Source organism: Choloepus didactylus, chromosome 1 (genome assembly GCF_015220235.1).
Source record: "Choloepus didactylus isolate mChoDid1 chromosome 1, mChoDid1.pri, whole genome shotgun sequence".
Taxonomy (NCBI): domain Eukaryota; kingdom Metazoa; phylum Chordata; class Mammalia; order Pilosa; family Megalonychidae; genus Choloepus; species Choloepus didactylus.
Genome location: NC_051307.1, coordinates 205,718,546 through 205,742,308, shown reverse-complemented (window position 1 = coordinate 205,742,308; position 23,763 = coordinate 205,718,546). Strand labels below are relative to the sequence as shown.

The 23,763-nt window shown below is 55.5% G+C and overlaps 3 protein-coding genes across 3 annotated transcripts in view; all 3 read left to right on the top strand.

The window, feature by feature from the left end:
* Window positions 1-23,763, top strand: part of LOC119505431 (store-operated calcium entry regulator STIMATE) — a 100,830-nt gene that overhangs the window by 60,112 nt on the left and 16,955 nt on the right.
* MUSTN1 (musculoskeletal, embryonic nuclear protein 1) lies at window positions 6,596-8,650 on the top strand. Its single transcript, XM_037798198.1, has 3 exons — window positions 6,596-6,898; window positions 8,058-8,190; window positions 8,380-8,650. The coding sequence occupies exons 1-3, from the start codon at window positions 6,890-6,892 to the stop codon at window positions 8,484-8,486; spliced, it is 249 nt and encodes an 82-aa protein (XP_037654126.1). The 5' UTR covers window positions 6,596-6,889; the 3' UTR covers window positions 8,487-8,650.
* LOC119505426 (inter-alpha-trypsin inhibitor heavy chain H4-like) lies at window positions 11,005-20,761 on the top strand. The gene is given in 18 exon segments (XM_037798205.1): window positions 11,005-11,105; window positions 12,041-12,201; window positions 14,063-14,151; window positions 14,276-14,466; window positions 14,608-14,718; window positions 15,176-15,304; window positions 15,957-16,073; window positions 16,264-16,432; window positions 16,533-16,658; window positions 16,854-17,035; window positions 17,150-17,225; window positions 17,228-17,334; window positions 19,053-19,192; window positions 19,444-19,598; window positions 19,885-19,917; window positions 20,254-20,307; window positions 20,437-20,490; window positions 20,727-20,761. Coding segments are annotated over 18 exon segments (2,004 nt in total). The 5' UTR covers window positions 11,005-11,015; the 3' UTR covers window positions 20,747-20,761.

The following is a 23,763-nucleotide window of genomic DNA, read 5'->3' as shown; positions in this document are numbered from 1 at the left end:
ACATTTCATTAGAACACGGCAGTAGGTTCTGAGATTGAGGCATAACCAAAACACCAAAAAAACAATGGGTCAGAATGTTTTAACTCCCATGGACATCCTGGAGAGAGTTTTGAAGGGGGCATTTTGAAAGCTTGAAAGATGAATAAAAAAAAAAGAGTAGGAGAGACAGTAAGCCCATATGTTCTCTTTGGGTGTGTCCCAGGAGTTTGGCTCAGGGCCTGTCACGTTGGAAGAGTGCAGAGAGCGTTAGGTGAATGACAGTGCCACTGGCAGAAACAATGGCTTATGAGCAATCATGGTCGTATGGTTTGGCATCTGGGTAACTGTGGAACTCTTTGTGGCCAGAGCCACGTGTGTTCTGGAGTGTAGGGCAGAATGACAAGAAAGGAGGTTCAGGAGAAGGTCTGGCCTTGATGGGCAGGGTGCTTCGTGATCAGGCTACGGTATTGGGACGGGCTTCTGCAGGCATAGGGAGCCAATGAGAAGGGTTTGATTGGCACACCAAGACTGGTGGGAGGGAGCTCTGTGAGTGGGTGGTCCAGGGGAGAGCTGGGGTGCCCGCCCTGCCTGCTACAGGTGGGCTTGGGGTCTCTCGAACCTGACTTAGGCCGTTCTAGCTTTTCTCCAGTGCTGGGAGGCCTGGAGAGCCAGGCAGGAGGAGGGTCAGTTTGGCGGCAAGTCAGCACATTGGGCCTGGATGCCCTGGCTACATGGCTTAGTCGTTCCAGAGGCTGGGAAAAGCGAAGGGCTCCTGTTTGTCTTCAGAAGTTCCAAAGCTGGCTCGAAGAAGCCACTCTGAAATCCCCCTCCCTTGTGTGTGCCCCACAGATGTTTTCTTTTCCTTTTGAAAAGGGCTTTTCGGTTTGTTTTTGTAGTATTTAAGGCAGCTCCAAAGACCCAGGACTCCACATGTCAGGATTGGCCTTGTTTGCCAGGGTGACTTCGGCTGCATTGGTTCCAACTGGTTCTGAGAAGGGTTGGTTCCAGCTGGAGGTTGGGCAGAGACTTGGAGCACTCTCGGAGGGAGGGGGCCAGGTTTTCAGGAGGGCAGTGAATGTGCTTGGAGCAAAGGAGGTCTGTGGTGGGCCTGGCAAGCCTCATCCCAGAGAGGGAGCCTCCTGCCACCCTGTTGTAAGGAAACGAGACCCAAGGCCTCCTGGAGGGGCTGACACCTTGGTGCCCAGTACCAGGGAGGGCAAGCCAAGGAGGCCCTGCTGGCCGCGACTCAGGGCCCTGCCTCTCTGCTGCCGTAGATCCTGATCTCGGCTGATGACGAGATGGAGGAGTCCGACGTGGAGGAGGACCTCCGCGGACTGACGCCCCTAAAGCCCGTGAAGAAAAAGAAACACCGCTTCGGGCTGCCTGTATGACCCACCCTGTGCCGGGAGTGACAGGTTGGGGTCCAGCCGGCCGCTGGGTCAGCAGGTGGCCACCCGCAGCGCCGTCCTCTCCCTCCTCTCTCTGCCCATCTCTGCTACCTCTGCTCCTCTTGCGTCTCTGCCCACTCTAGCCCCTCGCAGACTACTGAGACTTAGGAAGAGGGAAGGCCAGCCAGCGCCGAGGGGGCCGTGGGCAGTTGGAGGACCCTGATTCAGTTGCACTACAAACACTGACCAAATATGCAAGCAAGGAGTTTTGTTTGTTTGTTGTTGTCCCAAAGAGTGTTGCAAGGGACCCAGAAGCCCCTGTTCCGTGTCTGGGTGCCACTGTGGGAGAGAACCCACGCGCACACACAGCAACCAGGCCCTGGGGAGCATGAAAACAAAACATGTTTTGGGATAAAAGTCACTCGTTGACCAAGTTGGAGCCGGTATGCTTTCTTACTCAAAATGGCTTTTGTAACTGTCGTTTTCTAAAGCCTGTTTTATGAACTGTCACAGTGTTAACATTTTTTGAGTATGTGTTTATTTCCTACAAAGTACCTATGGGACTAATGGGCAAAACATAGATTTTTAAGTCTTCCGTAAGCTGTTTGACTTTTATATTTTTAAGTTATATTTTCCTACTATTGTATTTAAAAACTCTTTTTAATCCCAAAGAAATGGGTTTGTTTGCCTTTGGTGGGTTGTGAACTGGTGGGAGGAAAAAGTGAGTAGTGTTTTGTTTGGAGTATCATTAGGTAATCTCCTACAATAAGGTGAGGCAAATGTTCCCAGTGGGAGGGGAGGTCGTCCCTTCCCTGAAATCCACAAGCCAGCGCTTCTGGGAAGATCGGGCCTGAGCCTGAGGCTAAGGGTCTTGGTGAGCGCAGGGGCCAGTGTGCGTGAGGCAGGCAGGCTTCGCCCAGGGACCCGCAAGCTCTTTGGCATTTCTGCTGGCAGGTTAGAGGTCTTGGTCCTTGTAAGCTAAACCTGACCAAATAAGGAGCCTGTGAGGTTGCACCAGTTCCCTCCAGTTTGTTCCTCCCTCTCCCCGGAGCCTCCGAGCCTGGGTTTCAGATGCAGTCTCAGCCTCCCGGCACTCCCCAGCCATGGCCTTCAAAACCGGCCCCTGGGCCCGACTCCAGCTCCCTGGTGCCTGTCATCTAAGGGTTGACCACTCGCTTTGCACAATCGTCCTGGAGAACACCCGTGTCACCAAAGTGATCTTGTTTTTCACACCCTTCAAGGCTGTGTGGTGACTGGGGAGGGGTTGGGTCGAGGTGAGAGAGCTGACTGGAGATCCAGAGGCAGGATGAGATGCTTCTCAGCTGGCGTGTCCTCCTTGGGGGGTGGTATCCTCTCCTCCACATGAGCATGAGCCCCTGTGGCTTTGGGAATTTGTCGGAATAGCAGTGGAATGTGCAGGAACCTACCAAAGCCCCTTTTCCTGTTCTGGAACCTTGTGCAAGGTGGTGCGGCCCTGTGGTTTGTCCCAGCCAAGAGGCAGCCAGGGAAGCTTAGGAGCAGAAAACTACACTTAGCCACTATGTGAGCTGGAAGCGAGACTGCCTGGACCTGAAGTGAGACAAGTGCAAGAGATTGCAAACCACTCAGAACCTTCTTTTTAGACGTACCTAAAATCATGCTTTCTTTCTGCACATTGAATCACGGTTATGGTGTGTGAGCCAAGTGGTTAAACCAGTACCCCCCCAGTTCTAACAGTCCCGCCTGAGGTATGGTGAGGCCTTCTCAGCACCCCTTCCTCCAGAAGTCTGGGAACCAGAGGGCTGTGAGGGCTGGGACCTGCAGCTGTGCAGGATGAGGTGGTTCTGCTAGCGTGGTGGTCCATGCAGCCAGAGAGAGAGGCCAAGTAGCATGTGAAATTGAGATCCACCTCAGGTCATACATTGCTTCCACTTTCATATCATCCTTTCATCACTTCTTCCCCAGCCCATGGCTACGTTAGAGGGTCTTTCCCTACTGATTCTTCTAGTGGGAACGAGCAGCTAGCACCAGGTCTTACTGAATAACAGTTGGGGAGACTGGGCCTGACTTTGTTCCTGGCAAGGCGGTCAGCCCCTCGTGGCGTCACCGACCCTCCTCACTTCTCCCCTCCTGTTTCATTTTGGTTGAACAGCCTGTGCTTACAGCTGTTTCTTCCACCTTCCTGGAGCACAGAGTCAGAGGTTTGTTTTCACTCTTGAGTTCCTAATGTTTCTAAACGGAGGGACAGACGATGGTGTGTAGATCTTGGATGACCTGTTCATCTCAGGGCTCATCCTAGCACCTAATGAGCAGTGGGTTTGGGAACAAAGAGGAAAAAAAGCGAGTAGTGATTTTTCCCTGTATCCTTATTTTCAATAAGGGCTTTAAGTCTCTGAGCTGCCGTTGTGCAGTGGGCTGACTGGGAGATGGAGATCTAACAGGGTCTGATCATAGAGGGCCTCAGGGTTCTGGCCTTACTTTCCTCGTGTGCACACACACATGCAGAGTCCTGTACTCCCTGGGAGTGCTTCCCACCGTCACTGGGGATTTTCTGTGGCAAACTGTCCCAAGAGAGAACGGATGCAGAGGGCCGTGGCCAGGGCTTTCTCCCGAGCTGTCCTCCCTCACAGGGGTGAGTTTTCTCACCACCTGTTCCGAGGTGCCTTACGAGGTGCAGCTCTACCCTGGCCAAGAGGCTGGCTGGGTAGGCAGAGACAAGCAGCACCAGGTTTGAGGAACGATGGGGGCACTGACTGGATATTGAGAAATCTTATTTGTCCAAATTTGGACCTTGGCCAAGCCACCCATGACAGCAACTTGGAAGTCAAGGTCATGACCAGTTTCTGGTAACCAGTGGAAATGACCTGCGGAGGTAGGGGGATCAGTGCTGCTGCTGTTTCCTTTTGCGGTCACTGGAATGTTGACGGGAGCCAGGGTGGATGCTGGCGAAACCCTGGGCAGTGGCTTCCCAGTCCCTTCATCCTGAAGATGTACGAGCTGAAGGTCCGTGGCCCATCAGTTAGCCCCCCGGGCATGCTGGTGGCCTCCTGCCTACATTTTAACTCATGGTCCTGCCTGATTTTCTGCCATAGGGAGTTGTGCGTTATTGTTGACCAGCCATCCTCTTCTTCAGGGAAAAATATGCAAAGGTTGAAATCCAAGTTGCACCTTCCCTTAGCAGTGGTCAGCCTGGAGGCTGCGGCCCAGAGTCCCTGTCCGAGGGCTGCCCGGGACCACTGGAGGGAGCGTGGCCAGCAGCCCAGCCTTTCCCTCCTGACTGCAGTTCCCTGGCCTTCCTGGGTGGTGCTGGGAGGTGCCCACTGGCCAGAGCAGCCACGCTGCAGGGAGCAGGGCAGGTTTTAGGGGCTCCCCATGCTTCCAGCTAGGAACAGAGGGCTCTCTCTTTTCCCCCGTCAGCCAGTGCAGCGCTACCCTTTGCTTCTGCTGAGGGACTTTTGCTCTGACTTGGTATTCACACCTTGCGCTCCTGGCTTGGTTGGTGGGTTTGGTTGTTTTAATTTGACTTTCTCTTCACAAAGTTTATGACAAGTCAAAACCACGCCCCGCTTCTTCTGCTGCCCTCCCAGTGGTGGTGTTACGATTCATGGAAATGCATTTTTGGAATAGAAGGGAAGATGATGTGCTTACATTGTAAAGTGGTTTACAATAAAGTTGGACATCTTATTAGTTTTTAAAAAAGAAACCATCACTTCTGTGGTTGTTGTCAGTAATGTGTTCTGGAGTTGAAAAAATTCCCCCAGTGTGTTACTGGGGGTCAAAAAAAATTCCCCAGTGAGTTAGAGGGCTCTAACTGGAAATGGAAACATTCTCAGGAAACTGAGAATGAGCTTTAAATAGTCTTGGGGCAGAAGTGGGAGCTAAAGTCTGTGGAGGAAAAAAACAAACCTGCCTGGCCATTTTCAGCTTCCTTGCTAATGAGAGTCTGAGCTCCTCTACCTCCCGAGGAACGAGTTGTGTTCCGGAGTTAGGGTGTAGGGAAGGAGTGTCCCAATCCTTACCCCAGGCCCTGGGGTGGTGGGCAGGTTTCTCCCCAGGCAGAGCCAGCTGAGGGACAGCTCTGGGCATCAGTTCCCATCCTTTATGGCCCGCCTGCCCCGCTGCCCTCCGGCCCCCTGCCTCTCCCTGTCCACGGCCTGGAGCAGCCCAGGGGCTTTCAGGAGGCCTGGCCTGCCCTCAGCTGCGCCCTTGCCCCTTAGCAAGGCGTTCCCACGTCAGCACTGGTCTCAGGTTGAGCCTGGCAGTCCTCACGCTGGCCTCCCGGGGCCACGGCGACCCAGAGGGCATTGGGGGTGGGGTTTGGGCATGACAGCTGTAGAGTGGCATTTGGGATAACTGCCTGGAGCCTTCAGGATAAAAATAATCACCACCACAAACTGCAAAGGCACTCGGGCGTGTCTGATCTCATGGCAGGGCTGGGGGGTAGGGTGGACCTCCTACTCACACCCACTCCCCACACCCCACCCCAGGCTCATGGTCCTGCCCTGGGTGCCCCACATGGGGGAGGGAGGTGTCTTCCCTTATGATGACAGGAGTGTTGGGAGCTTCTAGCCAAGGAGAGCTCTCAGGCCTGTCCTCTCCACAGCTCAGTACCTGGCATGGGCTGTTGGCTTCTGCTGACTTCCTCCTCCCCACCCTCTCTGCAGCTGAGACTGTCCTGCGGGCCCACCCTCCTTCAGTGAGCACCTCTCAGCCAGAGGCTCTGTGCCTCTCCTGCCTTCACCTCACTGTGCTCTCCACGGCTCTCCAGGCCCCTCAGCCCCTGCCCTTTTTTGTCCCCTTGCTAAGCTTGTCATGGGAACCAGACAGGACACGAGGGCACCAGCAAAAACATGACGAGCAGCTCCACAGGCATCCACAGGCCTCGTTTTCTCCACCTGGGCCCAGGCCTGGCCCTTGCCCTCTGGGTCTGCGGAGCGGGCGCAGTGGGTTCACCAGGAGCAAATGCTTCAGAGTGTCAGAGACAGGAAGCTTCTGCCCTGCCACCGTGCAGGGATGGAATGTCTTTCCCCCGGAGTCCAGGGAAGGGGTGGAGGAAAAGAAAAACAATCTCGGAGCTGTCCTGCCTGGCGAGGGCCTTCCCTTTCCTCAGAGATACCCCCACAGGCTGGGATTGGCTGCTGCAGACAGACAACAACCCAGCCTGTCACACACGTGGTCCAGGACTCAAATTCATAAACACATACCGAGGCGCCGCCAGTCCCGGCCTCTCCCACCTACTAATAGGCAGCTGTTCCCGAGGGCACAGGGTCTCTCCAGCTGTCTGCTTCCATCAAGGCCCCAGGTTGCAGCCCCCCAGGCACGGAGCTCGGCAAGCCCCTCTCATCCCCAAGAATAAACTCTGAAGCCAGTGGCTGTGTGGACCTGAATCATCGGGGGCCCGGTGGAGGAGAGGGAGTGACTTCCCACGACAGACGAGCAGACTATATAAGCTCCTGAGGGCTGGGCACTGCTCAGATCTCTTCCACGGACTACTGCCTGCCAGAGAGGCCCTTCAGAGAGCCAGCTGTTGCACAGCACCCACCATGTCCGAGGTAGGAGGGCCCTGAATAGGCTGTGTTGGTGCTCAGATGGGGTAAGGGTGGAAACCTAGATGCGGTTAACTCTAACAGTGGTGTCTTCAGCATAAAGATAGGAGGCTGGGCTCAGAGAAGGCAACCCCAGGCCCCTATCTTACCCTGAGGAATCCCCACTAAGCCTGTGTATGGTGTGTCCCTTGGTTTGTGAGGATGGGTGGGGGAAATGTCTGGTCCTTACAGATCTCCATGTGTGCTTATGCCTCTGTATGTGTGCATGGGAGCCACTTGTGTGGTAGTGTGTGGAGCTGTATATATTTGTAGTGTGACCTCTGTAGCCATGCAGTGTGGTGTGTGTGTGTGTGTGTGTGTGTGTGTGTGTGTGTGTGTGTGTGGCGCGCGCGCGCGCGCGCGCGTGCACATGAGGCTGTATTTGCAGGTGCATCCTCTGTGCCTGGTTATCTGCCAAGGAGGGCATGTCTCTGGGCATGGCTATAGTGTGTTGTCCCAAGTAGCTGAGCCCGGGCCCAGGGACTCAGGACTCCCTGCACTTGCCCCTAGGGCTTAGGAAAGAATAAGGCTTCAGGCTCACAGGCACCTGGGTCTGGATGTCCCCAGCACTTGACAACCCAGCCTGCCTGGGGGGCGGAGGGAGTTGGCCCTTGCTGCCCGCTCCATGAGTGGGAGTTGCTTTGCTTTGGACTGTAACTTGGTGGGCATCTGGTTCCTCTACCCCATTCTCCCCCCCCCCCCCCCAAAAAACACAAGGTTATTACTAGTTTGGTTTTTGGTTTTGGTGGGAGGGCAGTTCCTAAGGGACCCCCTGCCACACCATGGGCAGATCTTGGAACCTAACCAAATTCCTGACCACAGAAAGGCCCAGAGCCACTGAATCTCAAGACCAGTCTCTTTCCCTTACCCCATTGTGCCCCGCCCTGAGCTTGGCCAGGGTGAGCGTGAGGCCAAAGCAGCCACTGCCCCCAGGAGCTCCCAACTGTGGAGTAGGGACAGATGTATGAGTCAGACCAAGAGGGCTGGAGACTTGGGGGGAGGAGAGAATGTAGTCAGGGAAGGCTTCCTGAAAGAGGAGTGGGGTCTTGGACTGGCAGGGAAGAGGTGGGGAAGTGACTCAGCCTCAAGGCCACAAGTTGTGAGACGAGGCTCTGGGCTCTCCAAGGCTGGTGCTCAGGAAGCCCCCATCAAGAAGAAGCGCCCCCCTGTGAAGGAGGAGGACCTGAAGGGGGCCCGAGGGAATCTGACCAAGAACCAGGCCATCAAGTCCAAGACCTACCAGGTCATGCGGGAGTGTGGTGAGTGTCCTCCAGGGGTGGTGTGTGGCACATGTGTGCTTCTGTGGTGGAGGCAGTGAGGGGCAAGGGTCCCTTCCTGAGAGTCCAAGCCCCCCGGCTGGGGATGGTGAGGGAGGATCTTCCCACCAAAGGGCCTTCCCTCTAGGAAGCCAGGCCAGGCTGCTGACTTTATGTATCTCTCCTCCTAAGAGCAAGCTGGTGAGGCCGCCCCGTCGGTGTTCAGCCGCTCCCGGACAGGCACTGAGACCGTTTTTGAGAAGCCCAAAGCTGGACCTGCCAAGAGCATCTTTGGCTGAGAAGTGCATGCCACTACCCTTGCCATCCCGAGCACCACGGCACAGAAGCCTTTAACAAGAACATTTCTTTTTTTTTTAATGCCAGATAATGCTCTTCCCTCCTGCTGACTCTGGGACTGCCCCCGCCCCCTCCCCCACCCCCACTGCCCTGGCACTTCAGCCGTGGGACTGTGCTCTAGCACCTTGGAAACACCAATAAAAGGATGCCCAAGAAGCCCCGGCATTTGGAGCGTGTTGGTTAGGAGAGAGGGGCCTGGAGTGGGAGTGTGGGAATGCTTTCTGTGCCCTTCCCGGGCTTTGAGGAGGGTTCCAGAGGATAATTCGGGTGCTATTTCAGGCACTGGGACATACTAGAAAGAGCCCTAGTCGTAGACAAACAAGGCGTTGACCTTGTTTGACTTCAGAACTGTCTTCTATTCTGAGCCTCAGTTTCCCAGTCCCCCCACCCCACCCCTACCCCCAGTAGCAGGGGACTTGAGCTGGAGCCTATTCCATAAAACAGACCACAGTGACGTTGCTCAAAAGGGAATAGGCAGGGGCCTGGGGCTCACCCCTACCCCTGCTTCCACAGAAGCCACTGAGTTGCTTTCAAGGACCCAGTGACCTCAAAATCCCGGCATTCTGCCTCTCACTGCCCCCTCGCCGACCCCCTAAAAGGCAGAGCCAAGTCAAGGTTCTTCTCTGGCCAATAGCAGTCATTTCCCTGAGCCACTCTCTCCTCTTCCAAGTGCCAGGGTGAGCCTGCCCCTTTCCACTCCCACAAAACTCCCAGGGACATGGGCACCACGAGTTCTGGCTCATGTGTGACTCTTCCCTTCTTTACGCTCAGTGTCCCCTGTGTTCACGGAACTGCCAGATTCCAAGGACTACAGGAGTCTGTCCCTCTGCGATGGCGAGACCATGGTCAGGGCTGGCCTGGCAGGGCTGATGCCTCTGGGCAGGTAGCTCTGGCTGCTCAGAGCCTTTCACACGACTCCCAGCCAGCCTGGCCTCCTTATATAGCTCTCGTTCCAGTCTGGGCCCATATCTATGTCCAAGGGAGCAGACGTCCTGTGGGGGCAGAGCCTGGGCCTGCTCACTCTGCCCTTTGGGGAAGCCTGTTCCCCCAGATCCCTAGAGGAGCATGTCTCCCCTGTACAATCTGAATGATTTCCAGAGTCAAAGGAGGAACACTGTCAAATATGCACAGAGATAAGTCTTCTGGCTGTTCTCATGCCATAGAAATAGCCCCCAAGGCTATGCCCTTTCCCTGGGGCCAGATGCTGCCCACTGAGGTGCGGGCAGGGCTACTGGAGGAGCCACATCCCCAGCCGTCTGGGAGCCAGGTCGCTGTCCCAGGGCCCTGAGTATGCCCCCAGGACAGCTGGCCCCCTCAAAGGGCTGATGCCACCAAGCCGTCCCTCTTCCCTGATCCAGGACTTGGCATCTACCCGGCCACATTATTGTGAAGCATCTTTAGGGTCACAGACTCAGGCTTTCCCAGAGCCACCAAGGAACACAGCACCAGCTGCACCTGCATCTTCAAACGTTCATTCACTTTATTGCTCTTGTTATGAAAGCAAACTGAATAAAGTCATCTGCTGTCCTCCCCCATTGGCCCTTGGGCAGCACACCCATTGGTCTGCGCTGTGGCAGTGTCACACCCACTCCTGACAACAGCTCTGCCTTGGTGCCCTTTCTCACTCGGTGCCCTGGTTCACGGCCCCTTGGCATGACTCGCCTCCACGTAGGCCATTTGAGTGTGCATGGCACCACACCCAGTCTTCTCCTTCAGGAGCTTCTTTGTGCAATTTGCTTTTCCTTCTGTTCCTTACTTTCCTCTTAATAAATTCCCAGGAGCGAGACCTCAGGCCACAGGTTATGAACATCTTTATGGCTCTTGGTTTGTGGTGCCAAATTAGCAGGTCTTTGTTTTGGTGAGCTTGAAGGAGCTGGCTAGGAACGGTCCAAACAGCAGCCTGGGACCCAGGAGAGAGAAGGGGGTTCCTGGGCCCAGTAGCTGTCACCTCAGAAATAAGGGGCAGCTATCCTGCCTTGGCACCAGCAGATCTCCCAGACACCTCCAAGGGCTTCTCGTTGCCTTTAAGACCCAGCTATATTCTGCCTTGGCTTCCAAGGCCCCCTTCCTCCAGGAAGCCCACCGTCTAGTCTAGTCTTCTCGGTCATCTCTGTTTCACCCCAGGCTGGACTTGTGGCGAGCAAACTGTGGCTTGTCGTGTCCCCCAGCCCTAGGAGCTTGGTAGAATGACTGGGGTAGGAGTGGCCTGGGAAGGTTCTGGGCCTTTCTGAAAGAGGGCCAGTACCCAGCGCAAACCTGAGCCTGCCTTTCTTTGGTACATGTTCCCATCTCCAGCCAAGGTTCATGGGACATTGGCAGTTTGGCTGCTTATCTGGGACCACTATGTTTTTGGCATACAGATCCCAATTTCCCAGAACCTGCCCCCGCAGGGGCGGGACTGCAAGCAAGTTACTAATTGATTTCCCTGCTTCCTCTCAAGTTCAGAGCAGCCTGGCAGGCACCAAGCCAGAATGAAGACCCGGGCCCCTGCCCGCACCTCAGGCATTATGCTCATCCTGCTCCCGCTGCTGGCTGTCCTCCAGCCCACCACTGCCCAAAAGGTAGCGGGTGTCTGTGAGTGAGACGCACCCCATGTGTGTGTCTGAGTGTGTGAGTGCTGCGAGCTGGTGAACGAGGGGCCATATCTGCAAAGTGGGGGAGAGCCTCTCTGCATGCAGCCATGTGAGCATGAGTGAGCGTGGGTGTGCAAGCAGTGCTGACCGTGTACCAGGCACTGCCCTGAGGGCTTTGCGTGTAGTGCCCCCATTAAAAAAGGGTCATCCACACAAGAGGTGTGTAAGGGTCTGTGTGTGTGCACATGTCCTTCCTTAGGGGCCTCCTGACCTCAGGGAAGGTGGTTGTCTGAGGGCAAAAAGCATATGCCTGTGAAGATGGGTGGAGGAATTTGCCAGGGTCCACAGGTTCCAAGTCCCTGAACCCCTGCCTGCAGGGAAGAGAGGGGCAGAGAGGAAGAGTCCCGTTGTCATCTTAGGGAGTGGATCCTAGTCTACCCCCAGATTCTCCCAGCTCCCAGATCAACTGGGCTGGACTGACCTCCCCAGTTTCCTTGGAAGCCAGTGTCCCCAGAAATAAAAGGACTTGTTCACTGCCCTTTCATTGGGCAGGGCTAAGACTGTGTATGAGCCCCTGTCCCCACCAGGGTGCTCTGTTGCTCGCCTCTGCCTAAACCTCCACCCCAGCCCCGTGTGCTCGTTCCTCCCCAAAGGGTACAACGGGCCCCACAGAACAAGACAGATGGTAGCCCCAGCCCTGGGGCGCCGTAGGGTGGGGAGTGAAGCACAGAGCTGCCTCTCATTTGAGATGAGTGTTCACTTTCTAAATGTCCCACTAGGCTTAGCCTAGGGCCTGGTCACAGGCTTAGTTGGGGTTAGGGGTCAAGGCTTGGAATGGGACCAGGATGAGGACCGACTTGCTGCCCCAAGCTGGGGAGGCATTGAGACTCGAACCCCACCCTACCCCCCATTCCTCTGTCTAGAATGGCATCGACATCTACAGCCTCACTGTGGACTCCAGGGTCTCAGCCCGATTTGCCCACACGGTCATCACCAGCCGGGTGGTCAACAGGGCCGACTCGATGCAAGAGGCCACCTTCCAGATGGAGCTCCCCAAGAAAGCCTTCATCACCAACTTCTCCATGTAGGTGCCTTCCAGCTCTCCACCTCACCCCCCACCCCAGCACTGGGGCATGGCCTCACCACACCCTTCCAAACTCCCTGCCTGATGTGAGATGTGACAGAACGTATGCCCTCAGGAGTGGGTGCCCCACCTGTGGGTGCTGCAGGGAGCTGGAGGCTCTACCAAGGAAGTTAATACAATTCAAAGGTGTTTCCCTCCCTGGCTCCAGCCCTCCCTCCACCCCTTCATCCAGCCGTCCGTCATCCCTGAGTGCAGCCCAGGTGGCAGGCGTTTGGGCCAGAGCATCTTTTTATCTTTGCCTTTGAGGAGCACAGACTCGGGGAGTTAAGGCAAAAACCAATTCCAGCTCAGAATACTGAAAAACTTTCTACCCCCACGGCTGCCCACCAGTGGAACGTTGCCTTGAGGATGGGGCTCTCCTTGTCACTGGAAATTCTAAGCCAAACTAATCCCCTTTCCCCCTCTCCTGGGAGCTGCGGAGGGCATTTCTGCTCTGGGTCAGTGGCCCCTTCGGGAGGCTCTGGGGTTTCTGTGGACTCTGTGAGCTGCTGCTGATCCTCCCCTTGTCCTCTGCCTTCCTCCCCCATCCTTCCTGATTCAGTTTTGTAATGTTTACTAAACTCGAGAGAATACGTGTCTGCTCCTGGCCCCACAGGGGAAACTGATTGAGGGCAGAGAGAGGCTGGTACCAGAAACTCTGAAAGGGTAATGAGTGGGGTCCCAGATGAGACCCCTCAAAAGCTCTGCATGGGGGCAGGGATCCCCGTGGTTTTCTCCCCCCCTCACACACAGTCACAGCAGCCTGACCCGGCCTCACACCGGAGCCTGGGCCTTGCTGCCCACACTCGCACTGTGACCCTCATGGGCTGTGCCCGGCTCCAACACAGATGCCAAGGCCCACGGGTTGCCAGGTGCTGGGCCCAGCACATCAGGGAGAGCCCAGGACTGGCAGTACCACCTTTCTTTGGTAGAAGTGCAGGGCCAGGTGCTCCACTGCCTGGCCTGGCTGGGAGCCCCAGGGGAGTGTCTGGAGAGTCGGTGAACAGCCCTCCCAGGAGGAGGACACCTGCCACCCACCCAGCAGTCCCAGCTCTGCCCCGGAGTTAAATTCTAACCAGGAAGGTCAGGGAGGGGGAGGAGGGCAGCTTGATCCAGCCACCCTGGCCTGCTCACCTCCCACCCCAGCCCGCACACCCCCACCCTTTCATGTCACCCCCAGATGGATCAGGCGTGTGTTTACCTGACATGTCCATACTTACATCACAAAGAGTCCTTTTCCTTCCCAGAGAAACAGCTGATCAGCTCTACTTCTCCATCCCCAAAGAATGGCCACTAGGAGCATGTTCACCCCCTAGGAGTCCCACCCACCAGTTGCCCTAAACCCATTTCCCAAGGTGTCAGGCCCCTGCAGAGTGCCCTGTGTTGGTGGGACAGCGGGAGACAACAGCAGGGAAGGGGTCAGAAAGCTCTTGCTGGTGTTTAGCCGGTTCTTGTGGGGAAAGTCCGTGAGGCAGAGGGGCAGGTTGGAATGTGGGCACGACTTGGAAGGGCAAAGAGAGGAATAATTGAACCCACCCCTGTCTCCTCCTCTGCAACACCCTCCCTGTCCCTTCAGTAAAACCCATGGTCACCACCACTGTGCACAGCTTTGGGGAGGATGGAAATGGCTGGCCTCCGTACGGGCTGTCCCCTTACCTGGTGCCTGCACGGGGCCTTGTATGCAGTAGGTGCATAGTAAGTAAGTGTCAGGCAGACAGGTAGCACCCAGTCAAGAGGCACACCAAATCCTGGGGAGGCTCCCTGGAGGAGGCCGTGGAGTGGGCCCCTTCCCACCAGGGTCTTGACAACTCGCCTGCCCCAGGGTCATCGACGGCGTGACCTACCCCGGGAACATCAAGGAGAAGGCTGCAGCCCAGGAGCAGTACCATGCAGCCGTGGCCAGGGGAGAGAGCGCGGCCTCGTCAGGTGAGCTGAAGGGGACTGTGGCAGGAGCCCCACGGGCTGGTGTGGGGGAGCCTTCCTGCCATTTAGCCCCCCTCCCGCCTCCAGTAGCCTAATCCCACCTGGCCTGGAGGAGCAGGCCTGATGCCCTCCTCCCCCAGGGCCACTGGGAGAAAGATGGAGCAGTTCCAGGTGTCAGTCAGCGTGGCCCCTGCTGCCAAGGTCACCTTCGAGCTGGTGTACGAGGAGCTGCTCCAACGGCATCTGGGGGCATATGAGCTGCTGCTGAAAATCCGGCCTCAGCAGCTGGTCCAGCACCTGCAGGTACCTGGTGCTACCTCTTCCCAGGAGCCTTCCTTGAAGTCCCCCTGCTCTGCTGAGAGCCAGCCCCTCCATCCTGCTCAGCCTCCTGTGAGGCCCAGCCCATGGTCCTGGCCAATCCAGTGGCCCACACCTTTGCTCCAGGTGGACATTCACATCTTCGAGCCTCAGGGCATCAGCTTCCTGGAGACAGAGAGCACCTTCTTGACCAACCAGCTGGTGGACGCCCTCACCAGCTCACAGAACAAGACTAAGGTGGGCCTGCTGTGGTCAGGGGGGTGAAGACACCAGCCCTCTGAGCCTGGGTTTCCAGACAGACACGTGGGGCAGATTCCCCGAGCTGCAGATGCCATTTGGCAGATGTGGGGAGGGCAAGGCCTAGAGAAGGATGGAAGGTTCAGGTAGCAACTCAGATCTGTCGGGGGAGGACCTGGGGAGCAGATTGATGTGAGGGTTCTGGGCTACCGGGGAGGAGGAGAATGGCACTGTGTGCCCCCTAAGCCCAGCCCCTGCTTGCTGGGCTCTGGCCACAGGAGCGTCCCTCGCCCTCCCACCCCCTAGGGAGGCAGTCCATCTGATAGCTCAGCCTGCCAAAAGGTTCCCTGGAATAGAGACCAAGGCTGGATTCTCATTTCATGCACCAGTAGGATGAGGGGTGTTGTCGGCAAGGCTTCCGTGCTCCTGCCAACTTCAGTCCTGATGGTTCCTCTAGGCTCACATCCGGTTCAAGCCGTCACTATCCCAGCAGCAGAAGTCTTCAGAGCAGCAGGACACGGTCCTGGATGGCAGCTTCATCATCCGCTATGATGTGAACCGAACCCTCTCCGGGGGCTCCATTCATGTGGGTGTGCTCCAGGCCGGAGTAGTGCAGCTTGGAAATCTGTCCACCCTCAAGGGCATTAGCTTGGGTGTACTGGAAGAGGCAACATGAACTCCCCTACTTAGCAGCATGCACTAGACATAGACAGAAAACAAGCAGTTTAGTTGTGCTGCCTGTTAAACAGATTCCTTTCAGAAGCAGAAAATGTTTGTCTACTGAAGAGAGCTGCTCTGTGGGATTTCCCTCTTTGCCTTTTCTGCCAGGGAGCTCAGAGCTCGGTTTTATGCTCAAGTGCAGTAGCTTCTTTCACACAAGTTGCTGGCATCATACACTTCCCTTTTACTACTTGCTTTTGGAGTCTTTTTCCCTCCTTTGCTGGATCTCAGTTTATTTTGTTTGAGCTTTTTAGGATAAGCTGCCTCAAATACTAAAACAAATAAGAGGTAAAATGAGTGAAAGTTCCCAGCAGGCCATGCATGACCAGGCAAGGCTTTCTGCAGTCCTGAAAGATGGCGAGGATGTGGGGAGTTGGTGGTGGGAGGGGAGATGGTGGGGCTGGAATGAGGCGAGCCTAGGGAGCTTGGTGACCCAGAGGTGGAGGAGGATGGGGAGGTGGGTTGGGGGCAGGGGCTGCCACCCTGACCGCCTGGGTACCGTCTTGATCTGGCTGCAGATCGAAAACGGCTACTTTGTGCACTACTTTGCCCCTGAGGGCCTGCCCACAATGCCCAAGAATGTGATCTTCGTCATTGACACTAGCGGCTCCATGAGTGGCAAGAAAATCCAGCAGGTGGGTCCCAGGGGCCAAGGCAGGACCCTGGAAACTCCCAGGCTCTTCATGCCATCAGTTCCATCCAGCAGATAGACCCTCTTCCATCTCCCTGGGTTCCCCCAAACCCCCACCCAGGGGTGTGGGCCAGGGATGCCAGCCTGAAGGCTCCACTGAGCCAGCCCTTCCTGTCTCCCCTCCTGCTGACCAGACCCGAGAAGCCTTAATGAAGATCCTGGATGACCTCAACCCCAAAGACCAGTTCAACCTCATCATCTTCAGCAGTGAAGCGACCCAGTGGAAGCCCTCGCTGCTGCCAGCCTCGGCCGAGAACGTGAATGAGGCCAAGAACTACGCTGCCAGCATCCAGGCCCAGGGCGGTGAGCTCCTCTGTGGCCTTGCAGGGCAGGGGCTTTCCAGGCGCGAGCTCAGCTCGGGCGCATGCGGTGGGGCGCCACCCTGAGAGTGTGTGTCCCTCAGGGACCAACATCAACCAGGCCGTGCTGAATGCTGTGAAGCTGCTGGAGGAGAGCAACCGGGTAGAGCTGCTGCCCAGTGGGAGCGTTGCGCTCATCATCCTCCTCACTGATGGGGACCCCACTGTGGGTGAGTGGACTCAGAGAGGTGGGGCCAGCAACTCCTGGGCATGATGCCCAGGGCAGGCAGCTAGAGCCCCATCCTCGCTGACTGGGGGAGCTGTGGGGGGTGGGGGTCTCTGAGGCCCTTCCAGCTCTCAGATTCCAGAAACATCCCTTGAGCTAATCACTATTACCTCACCCCCTTCCAAACTGGTGAGTCCAGGTGAGACCAACCCCTCAAGGATCCAAGAGAATGTGCGGGAAGCCATAGGCGGCCAGTTCAGCCTCTTCTGTCTGGGCTTTGGCTTTGATGTCAACTATGCCTTCCTGGAGAAGCTGGGGCTGGAGAATGGCGGCCTGGCTCGGCGCATCTACGAGGACTCAGACTCCGCCCTGCAGCTCCAGGTGCCAGCACCCCCCCCACTCCATGCCACCCCCCAGGCAGGCTGTGTGAGTGTGGGAGGGCACAGAGAGGCCAGGCAGCCCCAGCTGGCCTTTCTGACACCCCCCACCCTGCAGGACTTCTACCAGGAGGTGGCCAACCCACTGATGACGGCAGTGGCCTTTGAATATCCCAGCAGTGCCGTGGAGACAGTCATCAGGACAAATTCCGGCTCCTCTTCAAGGGCTCAGAGATGGTGGTGGCCGGGAAGCTCCGGGACCAGGGCCCTGATGTGCTCTTGGCCAAAGTCAGCGGGCGAGTGGTGAGTGTGGCCCAGCCATCCTGGTAGGGAAGGGCAGCTGGAGCCAGTGGGGTGGCACACTCCACCACCTTTCAAGTCAGAGGAACTGGGACTCCTGGGGAGTGCCTCTCACTCTCAAAGAGAAACCAAGCACCTCCTATTTGCCAAGTCCTTCTCTAGGCCCTTCTCTAAGTCCTTCACAGCAGTGGGTGAACCTTGCCCTCGTGGCATTCTCAGGCTAGTGGGAGCCACAGGCTGGGATGCACCTGGCACCAAGGACTTGGGAGAGCAGCACCAGGGACCCTGGCCTGGTCTGGAGGTCTGGGAGGGCTTCCTGGAGGAGGCTCAGCCGAGACTGAGGGGTGAGTAGGAAGAGAGCAGAGCCCCACTGGTGGAATGAGAGAGAAATGTTCCAGGCCAGTGTGGTAGGAACAGAATATGGGGGAGACTGGCAAGCGGGGCGAGGCAGTGGATGTGGGGCCTCTGGGAGTGGGAGCCAAGTGTCCTGACAGGCCCCATGGCCAGCCCGGCTTCATTCCAGCTCTGCCCCCTTCCAGAGGTGAGATCTTCGGCAGGTCAGCTAACCTCCCTTGTACCTCAGTTTCCCCCTTGTAAGGCAGCTGTGGGGATTCCCATCTGGCTCAGAGTAAGCACTCCATCAGGGTTAGCTGCTGCTATTATCCTGGAGGCCAGGATAAAATGCAGAACTCAAGGTGATTCGGGTGAATTCACAAACACATGTCTTTGTTTTAGTAGTTATGTATTCTGGAAAATATAACTCAAACCTCAAACCTAAGATGTCACAGATATTCCTTGGGACAAGACCAAGTATAAAGTGTTCATCTATTTAAAGTTCATTTAAGGGAGAACATCAAATAAATAGCTGCATGTGTAGATAGGGCAAATTTTGCACAGGTGGCCTGTGTGTGATGAAGCTTTGGGAAGCTCAGCTCTGTGTGAGAAACAGAAGAGGAGGTTGGAGCAGGGGGCGGGGAGGGGCGGGGCTGGGGGCTGGGTCTGATCCACATGTCCAAGGTCTCTTGGCTGCCGTGGGGAGCTCTGGTGGGAGAGGGCTGGAGTTCCTCTGCCCACGGACCCCCCCCCCCGTGTCCCAGGCTGCAAGCAGGATCAGCCTGGGACCACAGGCCCCTCCCCAGGGGAGGAAGCAGTCAGTCCACAAAGCTTGGGCATATGCTTCCCTGTCACTGTCCCCCAGTGTATAGCCCAGCAGTGGGCTTGGGCAGGAGACAGTTTGTTGGGGTGGGCAGGGCCCAGAACACAGAGCCTAAATTTTGTTCTGAACTTGGAAAAGGCCCTTCCCTCTCCATCCCCAGTTTCCCCAGCAGAGGAGGAGCTATATCTAAGAACCCTTTCTCCTACAAATCCTTCCTGCTGTTTCTACATTGACCTCAGGGTCCAGATCCTGTCCTCACTTCCCTTTCTTCCAAAAGCTCTGCCCTGATCTCCTGGTTCTGTGCTGGCCTTTTTGCACCTGGGATAATTTGCTACCTTTCCTCTCCACCTCCTTCTCATCCGTGCAGGCTCTGTGACTGAGTTCCTTGCACCCCTATACTTCCTCCCTCCCCCACACTACTCCAAGGAAATGCAATCCTGGCAGCCAGCATATGAGACCCGCCCCAGCTCAATTCAGGCTTCTCTCAAAAGTGCCAGGAAGGGCCAGGGCAGGTGTAGATGTCAGGCCCTCACTGTTCCTGACCTGGTAGAGACCCTCTTTCCAGAATAAGCAGAATTTCACCTTCCAAACGGAGTCCAGAGTGGCGGAGGAGGAGGAGGAGTTCCGGAGCCCCAAGTACGTCTTCCACAACTTCATTGAGCGACTCTGGGCATACCTGACCATCCAGCAACAGCTGGAGCAAATGTGAGTGACCTGGACTGTCATGGACTGGCTGGGGGTTGCACGTGGCACTAGTGCCTCCCAGGCCTTCTGCTGGTGACATGGGCATCAGCTGGCATGGAGCATCTCCCAGACAGAGAGTGGGGTTTTGGTATCGTATCTGAGCTCCAGACTCTCTCTCAGAAGACTTCTCTTCCCAGAAGAGGCTGGAAGAGAGTAGAAAATCTGTCCAGGTCTCCAGGGTCCTGCTGAGCTCTGATGTCCTCAACCTGCAGGGTTTCCGCGCCCGACGCCGAGCAGCAGGCCCTCAAGAACCAAACTCTGAGCTTGTCGCTCAAATACAACTTCGTCACCCCTCTCACATCTATGGTGGTCACCAAACCTGAAGGCCAAAACCAGTCTCAAGTTGCTGAGAAGCCCGTGGAAGGTGGTGGGTGTGGGGTTGAGATCCCAGCCTCCTGGGCGGCAGAGTTCCTCCCAGCATCCTCCCCAGCCACCTCCTGACTCCCAACTGAGACCACAGCACTGCCACCCACGGACTCCTGGGAGCCCCAGGAGACTTGTCCCGTCTCATTGATGAGGAAACTGAGGCCAGGCCTCCTGACTCCCTTCCCTGTACCTGGGTAGTTCTGGGACTGGGAAGCAAGATTAAACATAAGTGCTTCAAATTTATCACTACCTCCCTGACAGCATATCTCTCTCTTTGTTTTATCCAGGAAGCAGACATAAAGACATCCAATCAGGAGTTGGTAAGGGCCTAATATCCTCAAAGGCTGGCCTGGGTGACAGTTTGCCAACATAGGGCCTTGTGCCCCAGCCCCATGGGGTCACTGGCAGGGGCCGTGCCCTCCGTGAGCCCAGCTGCAGGTCCTATCGAAGCCCAGGGCTCACCAGCCCAGCCCAGCTGCCAGGAGGCAGCAACTACTGCCTGTGCACTGGAGAGCTGAGTCACCTGTTCGTTCACATATCGGCTGGCATGCCTCTGTTTCAGTCCCTGTCCCGGGCACTGGGGACACAATCCCTGTCTAATGGGGGGCCCCAGAAAGGTGGATCCAAGAAGCAAACCCAGGTCTCTCTGCTTCCAGGTCGCACTGTCTTCAGAAGTCACCACGTGGTAGACTCAGGGGCCAGAATAATAGGTAGCAGTGGAGGGGGTGGGTGGGGGAGGTGGGCGCGACCTTGGCCCCTGGCTATGGACTGGAAATCACCTGCCAGGCTCACCTGGCTGGCGGTGGGGCTGGGATTCAAGTCCACACATGTCTGCTTAGGAGGCGGCGCTGCGGAAGCTCTCCTCACGGGAAGAGGAGGAGTGAGCGGACAAGGTTAGCCTGAGGGCCACTGCCGGGGGTGGGGCGAGACATTCCAGGGGGTGGGGGTTCAAGAGGGGCCCACTGTTGTTCCAGCTGTGGGAGGGGGGTCGTCCGAGTGGCTGGGTGTGAGGAGGGGAGCCAGCCGCCCTCACCTCATCCCTCCCTGAGATGGGAGCCCAGAGCCCTTGGCTGTGGGGACCCAAGACGCTGCCTGAGAGAGACTCTGCTTGTGTCACCTTTTCCAAAAGCCGGATTTAGAAGAAATTAACCAGTTTCCCAACGATGACCGACTCCTTGGGCCTCCTCTTGCTCCAGCTCCTCCTCCCTTCCACCATCATACCCAGTTAACGCTGTCAAACGTAGTGTTAGGTAAGCCGCATTAGGAAGGGCCTTGTCACTGCAGCCTTGACCCAAACTTGGCATCCTGGCTGTATCAGCTTTTTTTTTTTTTTTTTTTTTTTTTGGGATGTTTCATTATTTTTTTTTAATCATATTTTATTGAGAATATTCACCCACGCAGTCATACAAAACAAATTGTACTTTCGATTGTTTACAGTACCATTACATAGTTGTACATTCATCACCTAAATCAATCCCTGACACCTTCATTAGCACACACACAAAAATAACAAGAATAATAATTAGAGTGAAAAAGAGCAATTGAAGTAAAAAAGAACACTGGGTACCTTTGTCTGTTTGTTTGCTCCCCTACTTTTCTACACATCCATCCATAAAACTAGACAAGTGGAGTTTGGTCCTTATGGCATTCCCAATCCCACTGTCACCCCTCATAAGCTACATTTTTATACAACTGTCTTCGAGATTCATGGGTTCTGGGTTGTAGTTTAATAGTTTCAGGTCTCCACCACCAGCTACCCCAATTCTTTAGAACCTAAAAAAGGTTGTCTAAAGTGTGCGTAAGAGTGCCCACCAGAGTGATCCTCTCGGCTCGTTTTGGAATCTCTCTGCCACTGAAGCTTATTTCATTTCCTTTCACATCCCCCTTTTGGGTCAAGAAGATGTTCTCCATCCCACGATGCCGGGTCTACATTCCTCCCCTGGGAGTCATATTCCACGTTGCCAGGGAGATTCACTTCCCTGGGTGTCTGATCCCACGTAGGGGGGAGGGCAGTGATTTCACCTTTCAAGTTGGCTTAGCCAGAGAGAGAGGGCCCACATCTGACCTGCTGTATCATCTTGATGTTATTATCTGGGGTAGGCTGAGAGCCATCTGCTTACCCAGGATGGCCTGGGGTTAGGAAACCTACTTCCTGGTGCAGCCTTGGCCACATGCTTTCACTTGCAGCACCCCAGGGCCCATCTACAAAGAGAGGTATTGACAACCTGTATCACATCTGGGATATAGAAAGGGCTGGAAGATGCATTGCTGTTTGAAAAATCTCAGGTGCTCAGCCTGGAGGAGAAAAGGCCCAAGATGGAGCTTGTCATAGTGAAAAGAACACTCAATGAAGAGTCCAGTCTGTGGGAAGACAACTTAACCTCCAGCCTCAGTTTCCTCATTTGTCTTGTGTACCCTGCCAGCCTTGTGGGATTACTGAGAAAGTTTCCTAAGATGATGAGTATACATACTTGTTGGAAACCAAAACCATAGGGACACTTATCAGAAAAGACATTAATGGTTCAGTTGGAGGATTGTTATCAGTTGTTATCACCCCAAACTGGAGAAAGACACGAGAGGTCCAGCAGTCACTTGAGCTTTTGGGTAGGAGCCTGAGCAGGGGGCATAGGCATTGCTCTGGGAGTGGAGAGGCCCTGGTGAGGATGAGCACTGAACTGACATCCCTCTGAGTGCTCCATCTGTGACTTGCTCTATGACTTTTCTTGGGAGTCTGTGCACTGCAAAGGGAAGCAGGTTTTCAGCTCAGGGAGAAAACCTACAGACCTGGGAATGAGCTGCTTCCTGTGGCCAGAGGAGTCCCCAGTGCTCAGGGTGCTGCTTTCAGGGGGAATGAGCTTTTGATGTCAGGGTCCTGCAATCCTGAGGAGCTGTGATTCTGATGAGACATGAGTATAGCGATTACTCTGTGCCAGGCAGTGTTCTAAGTACTCTATACATAAAGATACTCACTGAATCCTCACGAGATCCCTGCAGTAGAGATACTTTGATTGGTCCCACTTTACATTTGGGGGAACTGAGGCACTGAGAGCTTATGTGACTTGCTCACGTTCACCCAGCTCAGGAGTGGTGGAGCTGAGACTTGAACCCAGGCAGTCTGACTCCAGAGCCCAGATGATGCCCTGCTGTCTGCCAGGCTCACTGGACTAGGTTGAGATTCAGAGTACAGAGTGTAGAACTTTCTATCTTTGTTCTCAGGGCCTGGAACCTGGTAAGCTCAATAAATAATTGGTGAGGGAATGAATGAACTAAGGCATGTATGAACATCAGGAGTTCCTGTTATTTTCAGGATAGGTTTCAGATGTGAGAAGCCTTCAAAACCAATTAGACGATGTGTCTGAGAGCTGTGTAGCCCGGGGCCAGAGCTCGGTGTGAACTTGAGAAGTTGCCTTGGAGGCAGCTGCTGTTCCTTCATCTCTGGTCTCAGAGACCCCTTGTGATTTTGAAGAGGAAGGGCAGGCAGGAGGAAGCTTCCCTGCCCTTTCTCCACACTGGTTTCGGAGATGCTTGGGGACCCTGGCAGGGCCTCAAGTAGAAGGAGCTGCTTCCTTGGGCATCAGGGTGTGGTGTACATCCCCTAAGCCGAGGCTTGGGGTGGGAGGCTGGGGGTCTGCGTAAAATGTCTCAAGCCTCAGCAACTTGAAAGCTCAAAACTGGTCTTGTGTCCTGGAGTTTATGTGGAGGGATTTCAGAGCCACCTGCTATCACCAAAGGGTAGTACCTGACCCAGGCACCTGTACATCTCCACAGAGTTGGGGCGTGTAGTCGGTAGCTAGATCTTGTGTCCTTATGCTCCTTATGCTCCCAAGATGTGTTTCAACAACTTCTGCTGTCTACAGTTCTCTGGGTACAGGGCCCCTGAGGGAAAGTGGGGAGGAGGCCTTGCCTTGAGAAGGGAAAAGAAGGTTTTGTGCCTGACAGATAGAAATAGACCTTGAAAGAACCCGTGGTCAGGGTGGCCTTCTATTCTGACCCCTCTTTCCTTCTACCCACTTTCTTGCTTTTTCCAGTGGAGAAAGCATCTCTACTTAAGCTCTCTACTTAAAATGTGACTCTGTGGCAGGCTCTGAGGCCGCAGGGAGAGCGAGGCCCATGTGGCCCTGCCCTCTGGGTCAAAGGCGGCCAAGACTGTTCTCCTGACCTGCACT

Coding starts and splice junctions, on each gene's coding strand:
- MUSTN1 (XM_037798198.1), top strand. Junction 8,191..8,379: donor CCAGGTCATGCGGGAGTGTG/GTGAGTGTCCTC, acceptor TCTCCTCCTAAG/AGCAAGCTGGTGAGGCCGCC.